The 10,222-nt window shown below is 28.9% G+C and overlaps 1 protein-coding gene across 1 annotated transcript; it reads right to left on the reverse strand.

Moving 5' to 3' along the window:
* Positions 1-337: 337 nt before the first annotated feature.
* Positions 338-6,559, reverse strand: eEF2 (eukaryotic translation elongation factor 2). The gene is made up of 13 exons (XM_011503998.1): positions 6,466-6,559; positions 5,597-5,811; positions 5,321-5,514; positions 4,836-5,044; positions 4,436-4,669; positions 4,019-4,132; positions 3,768-3,914; positions 3,338-3,578; positions 3,072-3,239; positions 2,597-2,886; positions 2,055-2,447; positions 922-1,179; positions 338-435 (listed from the first exon to the last, which is right to left on the reverse strand). The coding sequence occupies exons 1-13, from the start codon at positions 6,466-6,468 to the stop codon at positions 367-369; spliced, it is 2,535 nt and encodes an 844-aa protein (XP_011502300.1). The 5' UTR covers positions 6,469-6,559; the 3' UTR covers positions 338-366.
* Between the last annotated feature and the right edge of the window lie 3,663 nt (positions 6,560-10,222).

Consider the following 10,222-nt stretch of genomic DNA (forward strand, 5'->3'; position numbering starts at 1 on the left):
AAAAAAAAAAAAAAAAAATTTAAATTAATACAATCACGTTTTTCAATATTGTATATAAATTTTTTTTAAACAAAGCCAATGGCTTTGTTAAGATATGCCACAGCGATTAATATTCACTTCAATTAAATAAATGTATAAAATAGTATTTCCCGTGCTAAAGTAAGTTCTTTCTTCAACTCTTCTCTGTAATTACAATTTATTATAGCTCTTCGTTTTTTTTGTAATATTTATAATTTTTATTTTCCACGGTAATGCGCGGAGGAACAAAGTTCATATAACGACCGTTGGTAGAGACGTATACAGCTCCATCAATAATAATTGAATATTTAAATAATTATTTAAATATAATGCGTGCATTCATGATGGTTACAATTTGTCAAGATATGAAGTCAAATCTGGTAAGCCCTCTTTCAAACCCTTTCTCTTACGAGTATCCTGAAAATTCAAAATTCATATTATTAATATTCAACATAAATTAAATATAAATTAAAAAGTCTAATTAAATATGATCAAATGTTATAATAAAAAGCGAGAATTTAATTTAGTATAAATAACCATCAAATATTTAAAAAAAAATGAAAAATCTATTAATGCTTAACAGATACAAAATAGAAAACATTGATTATATCAATCAAACATAGATTAATTTTAAAATTATTCTGAAATGTGTTTTAATTTTTTAAAATAAAATATTTCATTTATTTATTAAGACACAAAACTATTTATGAAGATTTAAGAACTAAACTATTTAAATGCAAAATATTGTATGTTTCCCTATTCCGGCAAACCAAAATAAGAATTGGGAAGCAGAAACTTAAAAAACAAAATTTCTTTCCCACAAGTTTAAAAATGATATGATCACAAACGACCAATCATTAGTTATGACTGTGGGCAAAATTAAAATATGAATGACTTAATTACCTGTACGACTTGGTATGGACGAGTTCCACTTTCCAAAGGATCTCCTGGGAGAATTTGCCAATGATCAAATACACATTGTGGAAAAGCTTGACCACCTGTATTAGAACGTAAATCGGCAGTAAAACCGAAGGATTCGTTGACCGGAAGATATGCCTTTACAACGAACATAGGGGTACCAGCCACTTGTTGCTCCTCAAAGACATGTCCACGTCTACGATTGAGTACACCATAGATGCCACCTACTGCAATTTCTGGACACTACAAATAATAATTTTTTTAATGCATTATTTTTATACTAAATCTGTGATATTCTCAATGGATACACACAAAAATTTGTTACTCAAGAATTTTAATAATTATTTTTATTAAAAATTACCAGACCAAATATATTTCTTAAGATTTATACATTCTTTTAAGGCATGTAATAAATAAAACATTAAACATTTTTAACATCGAAATTACTTTTGAATATAATAATTATGGTTTACAAAATGTAAGAATTAGTAATGAAAAAATTATGTAGATTACCGCAATATCGTTAAAGTATTTTATTTTTACAGACTACTATTTGGAAAAAACTGTATAAATATTTTTTATATTTAATGAAATATATACACATTTTAAATTTGTTACTAATATATAAACTGAACCATTTTATTACAATGTATCTATTGCCTATCTATTAAGAATATAAATTCTTAATTGCTATAATTATTTTTCAAATAAAAATTTCTAAAATGATTTTTAAAATCAAGTAATTAATTTTTACTTGATAAATAAATTTTAACATAAACTTAATCGTGAACATAATACAATTAATAAGGAAAACTATTTATAGATTAACATATTTAATAGTGCATAAGACATTTTTATTTATTCTATAATATTATAAATATTATATTTGTAGTTGCTGTTCTAGCACTATTATATTATTATATTATTATAAAACAATATTTTAATTTTATTCATATATTAGAAAATTGAAAATATTGATTATTTAGAACATATTCAACATCAATACTTAAATTATAACTATATTGGTTTTTTTTTTAATAACTTATTGAAAATTTATATTTAATTTTAATCAATAAGTTTATAATAAACAGAAAATATCCATGTATATAAATGCTTACTTGTATTTCACAAAGATAAACTGGTTCCATTAGTCTCGGAGAAGCAGTGAGAAGGCAAGCATAAAGACAACGTCTTGTTGTTGGAATAATTTGTCCTCCACCTCTATGTATAGCATCCGCATGTAATGTAACATCATAAATGTTAAACCTCACACCTCGCAGATTTTCTTCAGATAATACACCTTCTTTTGCAGCCCATTGAAAACCAGCAACCATTGAATCTTTGATTTCATTAAGATACTGAACTCCCTTTGAACAATCAACAAGAATATTTGGTCCAGTTCCATCAGGGCCAAAACACCAGATTTTTCTGGCTTCTGTTACATCATAGTCATATTTTTCACTTAGATAACGAGCACGTATCTTGAAATCATCTCTTGGATTGACGTCACCCTAAAATACAAAATAATATTAATTAAAGTAATAGAAACGATATATATACATATATATATATATATATATATATTTTCATCTTTTTTTGTATCTCTAAAAAAAATCGATAATTTTTAAATATGTCAAAATAATAAGTTTTGATAACATACATTATCAATGTCTTCAGCAAGACCATCCGGCATCGGCTGTGCTCTCATGAATAAACGATTATGTTTGTTAGGAGACTTAGACAAGCATATTTGGTCTGATTCTTCTGAAACAGTCTCTCTGTAAGACACTACTGGATCTGATTTCTTTATGGGTATACATGCATGGTCTTCTTCAAGATCTTTTAAGCAAATCTCAAGATGCAATTCACCTGCCCCAGCAATAATATGTTCTCCAGATTCTTCAATAATACATTGCACCATTGGGTCTGATTTCGCTAATCGTTTAAGTCCTGTAAATAAAATAGTTTTATTAAAAAATATTGTAATTTATTTCATATGTTATAAACTTTTAATTATTTTTCAGATTGTCAATGATAATCACGATATTTCATAACCCAGTGCTCAAAAAAAACTTTCATCAATTAAATTTATAAAATTTAAAATAAAATTGTACAATTATATAAATTAATAATACCTTCTACTAATTTTGGTAAATCAGCAGGATTTTTAGGTTCTACAGCTACACGAACAACAGGAGAAACTGAGAATTTCATGACTTTCATATTATGAGCATCTTTGAATGTTGTAATAGTTCCAGTTTTTACCAAAAACTGATCCACACCAACAAGACCACAAATATTTCCTGAAATGAATGAATATTTTTAAATATATTTTTATAATTAATGTATAAAACATATTATAAATGTATATTTGATTAATTTTGTTTTAAATATAACTAACCAGAAGGAACATCCTCAATAGCTTCAACATATCGTCCCATCATAAGAATTGTACGCTGAATAGCTTTTTCATACAAGTCTTCCTTTTTACCTGGTTGAAAATTAGGTCCCATAATGCGAGCTTTCATTCCTGTAGAAACTTTTCCAGAAAATACACGACCAAAGGCATAAAATCGACCTTTATCGGATGTAGGTACCATTTTTGAAATGTACATCATAAGAGGTCCATTTGGATCACAATTCTAAAAAGAAAATTAATATTACAATTTTGTTAATTTTTAAATAAGTTATAAATACGAAATATTTTTAAATTATCAGTTGGCCGTTCTTTAAATCTGTCAAAATTTTTCAGAACAGGTCTGTGAATGAACAATCATCATCTAAATATTAAGTAAATTAAATTTGTTTTTTAATGAATGAAAAGCTATCACCTTGATACCAATAGCAGCTTCATCATCCAGAGGTCCTTCATATAACATTTCCATTCTGTATTTTTGGGCTGTAACTGGAGATGGTAAATGGATAGCTATCATTTGAAGCAAAGCTTCTCCAGCAGGTAACCAAGTTCGCATGACAACCTAAAAAGTTATTCATTTTATATATTGATTAAGTAAAGATTTTATAATATTTAATATGCTCATTTTTATTTTGTATAAATTATATCCTGAAATAAATTCAACACCTTTAAAAGAGCTTTTCCATCCTTATCTTTATCTTCGGGCTTAAGAACAATTCCCAGTTTTTTAAGAAGATCTTCACACTGATCTTTTTTATAATTCATTATGCAATCAAAAACCTATAAAATAAATAAATTTATATTTTCAAAACTAATTAAATATTAATATCTGTACCATAATTTTCTATTTTAAATATAATGTAGTTTCGATGTTATAGGATATCACTATAGAGCATAAAGATAGAGGCTCAATGATATTTTTTAACAATGTTACATTTTTAATTTTCTTCTGTTAATGCAATGTCATCACTGTCATTGTGTATGAATTGGTTTCTTTAATAAAAAAAAAACCTTTTCTACACTGAAGAGAGACGCCAATGTGCCAGAAGAACTATTTCAGTTTTAAAATAACTTAATACAAACCTTGTAAATAGGTTCCAAGACATACATACAGAAGGAACGTTTATTGTCTTGTTCCTTTTGTTTACTCCATTTCTTTGATTTAGGATTAAAAAACGATTCTCCCCATAATCTGTTCATTAATTTAACTACATCAATACCAAATTTTTCAGCATACATCTCTGAAAATTGTTTCAAAGTAAAAGCCCATCCATGAAGTCCAGAGCCAAAACCAACAGAACCTTTACTTGGATCCACCTAAAATAAGGAAAAATTAATTTTAATATTTCTGTATAATCAATTCTGTTGTTTAATTGGGTATTTTCAGTCAAATATTTTCAAAACAGATTTGTAAATAAATTATTATCACAAATTAAAATATAGATAATAAAATATTTCAATTTTATTATCAGAATTTACTTACACGAACTTCACCCATAGGCCCATCATCATCAGAGTATGTAGCAATAATAACATTAACATTTTCCACGATACGTTGGAAAGTTTGATAAAGATCTTCACTAGCCAATTGAAGTTCCAACAAAGCACGGTCCATTTTATTCATGAACAAAACTGGTTTAATACGTTCTGCAATAGCTTGACGTAATACAGTTTCAGTTTGTACACATACACCTGATAGAATACATAAATTATTTTAAAGATTACATTAAAATAAATATAATTTACTATAAACAATTTAATAAACAGATAAATATAAGAAAAATTAGAATAATTTAACTGAAAGGATGAAAAACATTAAATTATAAAATTACTAATTATACTAAATTACTAAAAAAATATTTTTTTTAATTTCTCATGTTTACACTTACATTTTTATCTAAACAATTTAATCTCTAAGTTTTTATATTTTAAATTCTTAATTTTATAAAATTATTCCTACTCACTAACCAGAAACGCAATCAACAACAACAAGAGCTCCATCAGTTACACGAAGAGCAGCTGTGACTTCACTGGAAAAATCTACATGTCCAGGGGAATCAATAAGATTAATCAAAAAACCTTTCTCATCTTTATCACGTTGATCAGGGTTTGTAATAAAAATTAAGTCTTTCTCTTCAAGTGCAAAGAACATAGAAATAGCCCTAAATATATTATATCCACAATTTAATGTACAAATAACAATAAAATCCTACAATATAAAAAATAAATTATTAATTAACTCACGTAGATTTTATGGTAATACAGCGCTCTTGTTCATCTTTACGGGTATCAGTGAACCTTGTTTCCCCAGCCTTAGCACCAGCAATAATACCAGCTTTAGAAACAAGGGAGTCAGTCAATGTTGACTTTCCATGATCTACATGAGCAATAACAGACATATTTCTAATATTCTTTTTTTTGTCCATCATGCTACGGATTTCATCTACTGTGAAATTCACCTAAAAGTAGTTACAATCTAGTGACTATAATTTTAAATAATATATTAATTTTTAAACATAATTCTTGAAACCGTACAAAACTAATACAAAATATCGTCAGACCTTTTTTTTTTAATGTACTGTTTGCCTTTAACAATTGAGTTAACGGCGGGTAAAACCATCTTAATTTCTAACACGTGTAAAGTTAAAGTAGACCTTCCCGCCATCCACATGGTCAACTATTACTCATTTTATCACTTTCACACCTTAATATCGATGTAAAAAAAAAAGAATGAAAATGAAAACACGGAAACAATTAAATTCATGAAATTGCTGCGAACATTTACAGCTGGCTGGTTAAAACGAATCTTGCTGTTTAAAATCAAGTTTGTATGCTTTTCCACAAATTTCTACATATTGTTTATTAGCATGACAAAAAATTTAAAAACCGATCCATGAACATAAATGAATCATAATATAATTTATAATGACTATAGGATAAATGGAAAATTATATGGTGATAAGAATGGAAGTAGTTGCGCAATTTATAACAAACGGTCGTTTTCCGATTTTTGAGAATCAACGGTTAATCGTGACTCAAAAGACTCTATATCTCATATATAATTGATCATTCGGCAAACGCGGTTTCAAGTATTTCTTATATTTGCTACGTACCATTTTAGATGTTATCCGATTACAGCAAACCTACTCAAAAATATACGTGTGCCAACAATGGCGGACCCACTGGAAAAGAACGATTGCAATTAGAATTCCTTCGAGAAGACTGTGAAAGAGGGGCGCAAGTATATTACGCTACTGGCGACACTGGTGAGCACTAGAGGTAGTGTAGACAGAAGATAAAGGCTGAGGGACACATAAGTAATTCGAGTTTCGATTCGATTAAAATTTCGAGTTTTTATTTTATAACAACCAATAAGAACGCCACTAATGCTGATTCCTTGTTAGATTAATCCTTAAGTTCGGTAACAATTTTTAATGATTGTGTAATTTACATAATTAATTATTTTACTTGAATTAATTTAAAAAATATTTCATAAAATTTATCAGATAAATAGAAATTTTATTCGAACTTTTAAATATAATGAATATATATATTTTAATGAATAATTAATCATTTGAATAAGTTTTCTATGAAATAATCAATTTTATAATTGTAATGGTATTAAATAAAATTGATTGATCTAATGTAATTTAATTTTTATATAAGCATATATTATTAAACATTAAATAATTATTTTTCATATTGTCAAAATTAAAATTAAGATAAATAACATATGTAACTTTTTTAAAAAATTATATTATTTATATATGAATATATTGTGACACTTTTACTTAAAACTATATATAACAATTACTTTTTTTTTAATTCAATTCTTAAAATAATAAATAATTTCACTCAAATGTTTATTTTCAATCAAGATTTTTTTATAGAATAAATATTGATATTATAAATTAAAAAAATTATATTCGCGCAAACTTTTTATTTGGGTTATTGAAAAAAATATTTAATTATAAATATTTTAGATATTTATTATGACAAAAATTAGAAAAGAAACAAATACGTTTTATAGTTTTAAATAATTTTGTTTGAAGAATAAAGTGATAGTATTTAGTTTATATTTATGAGTTATTTATTTTTAAAAAGTCAGTGTATAATAATATTAATAATAATAATATTATTATTCATGTAAGATTATTTATGCGTCTGTTGAACTCTTCTATTAAATTAGTGTTAGTATGTAGTATAACATAGATATATGAATAGTACATCACTTGAATTACCAAATGACTACATTCAGCAATTTTATTCATTTTTCTCATAAAGCCCTAGAAATCCCATGGTTACTTTATAAATACGAATTCAATTTCATAATGTGCAATAATGGGCAATTTATAACAGATTTTATTTCTAATAATTTGGTAAATTAACCTGTTCGGAAAATAATCCCACAATTTGCCTAGTCAGCCAAACGTGCAATAATTAACGTAGAACAATAAAACCCACTAGATGTTATGTGGGGTTGCCGGGCAAGTAAGGGGTGAATGCACTGATTAATAATTAACACATGTCTTTATTATTTCTGTTTATTTTAATTAATTTACAAAAGGGTGAATTACAGACGAACTTTATATTTCTTGATAATCTTGTGGTGTTGAAATATATTTACTATGAATGAAGCAGGTTATAATCTATTGAATATTATCACTAAGAGGTTATGGTGATTGTAATGCTCTGATCCAACACTGGAATGCTATTGTGTTTATCTTAAGCTCTGATCGAACACTGGAATGCCATTGTGTTTATCTTAACACGTGTGTAGTTGCCTTTAAATATCGGTCGTAAGAGAGCCGAGATGGAGGTTATGCGAAGCTGTGCGCCATCTGTGGCTGGAACAACTTGCAGTTGGAGGGATTGCGAAGCCAATGTGGCGTTTATAGCTGGTCTTGTTCAAGAGTATGTCCGGGAAGCTTCCGTAGTTGGACTTTATCCGTCCGTCTTCTACATAAGCCGAGAAATCAAGAATGAGTACTAGCTGTAAGGACTTACTTGCAGTGTATCGTGATTTTCCAGTCTCTCTTCGATGGCTTGTTATTACGTTCCCTTGCAATGTTGCAACCCTTCAGTTCTTCCTTGTCTCCAAGTGAGACCACAAGTGGTCAGGTCCCACGCAATCCAGTCTTGATGAGATCAATTCAACTGTACACTAATTCACAATAGTGGAAAGAACTTATTATTAAAACTCAGCTAGCTAAACGACTCATCTCTCCGGTCCTCCTCCGTGAGAGTTGGTCGTGACTTATCCTTCACTGTAAGAAGTATTTGGAAAGAGTAAGTGAGGGTACATTACGTAGTCCCTTCTTAAATGGTTCACTGATCCCGCTCCACTTGGGATCCCTTCTTCCTTTATTAATTAACCAATCAGAGGTTGATCTTGGGTCGCACAATAGATTATGCACGCCTTCATTTCCACTTCCTTCCGGGCTCAGTTCCGAATTTGCTAATTGGGAAAGTGTCGGAAGGTGGCGAGCCTTTTCCATTGGTCACCTCTCTTTGGTTGCCTCATCCCTCTCTGGGACTTGGCTAGAAGAAGGGTCCGCTTGGGCGTGGTCAATTTTCCAATACGATCGACCAGATGTGGCATAGCCAAGAACAATGCAAGCATTGTCTTAAAGGCCGAGTGCGCACGTATGGTCATTGCATGTTGTTGCACGTACGGGTTTTGGGTTTTAGTAAATGTTTGTACTCAATGCTTTACGCATATCTGATATTCGTTCCGAATCTACTTTGGGGTTCTCCCGGCAGTAAACCCATTAGGTTCTACTGCACTGGTAGTATGAGCACGTTCCGCTAGAGTTTTCCAGATGTTTTATGACACTAGTACAAATAATTATGAGCAGGAAAGTTTTGATGTCTTAAATACAATTTTCATGACATTACTTGTCAGATATTTTATTGCCTTACTAAACGGAGTCTCTTATTCTCAAACATAACCTAATACGAAACGGACACGATTACCAATGTCTTCGTGTGTGTCCGACATTAATAACAACTTATTGAAAATAAGTGCAAATTAATAATAAAACTAATATGATTTACCTGGAAACGAATATTAACCTAAATAAAATTCAGTTACAACAAAACTTACAAAAAATTATATCACCTTATATTGATAAACAATATAATAAACATATTTCATGTTACGGATTACAGCAGTTTTAAGCCGAATGCAAAGTGGGAAAGGTGTGAGCGCGCGAACATTTGTTTTGTAAACATTGGCCAAAGAACACTCTCCCACTTCTCCCACCACTCCATACACTACAACTACTCAACCCAAAGGAAGAAGGGGAATCACCCTCCAGGCTATCAAGAATACACGTACAGACTTATCGCTACTAACATTATTGAAGAAGCACTGTCTAGGATCAGACTTTAAAACCTCCTTTGATGGTGGGTGGAGGTGTTGCTGGCAAGTGAAGGGACAGTGCAATTATTCAAGACTACCTTTAATGTTTATCTTTGCTTCTTTATTGAATATAATAATAATAATAATTAATTATGAAGTATAAATAATATAATAGATTAAATATAAAGTTTCCTTTATTGTTACGTATTATGAATGTATTCTTCTTTTATTGTATAATGAATAAATGCTATCTTAGCATACATTAAATTGTTGATATTTGTGTTATACTTTGGTGCCGCGCCTATGATACGTCTGTCTTATCTGTGATATGTTTCAATAGTAGTATGTTGATGCCGCGCCTATGATACATCGCTCTTATCTATAATGTGTTTTAATAGTGATATGATTAATGCCGAGCCTATGTTACATCGGTCTTGTCTTATATATGAGTTGCTTTAATATATTTTATATTTCACTATTGTTTTATACTCACTAATACACTATTA

The sequence above is a fragment of the Ceratosolen solmsi genome, unplaced genomic scaffold (genome assembly GCF_000503995.2).
Source record: "Ceratosolen solmsi marchali unplaced genomic scaffold, CerSol_1.0 scaffold26, whole genome shotgun sequence".
Taxonomy (NCBI): Eukaryota; Metazoa; Arthropoda; class Insecta; order Hymenoptera; family Agaonidae; genus Ceratosolen; species Ceratosolen solmsi.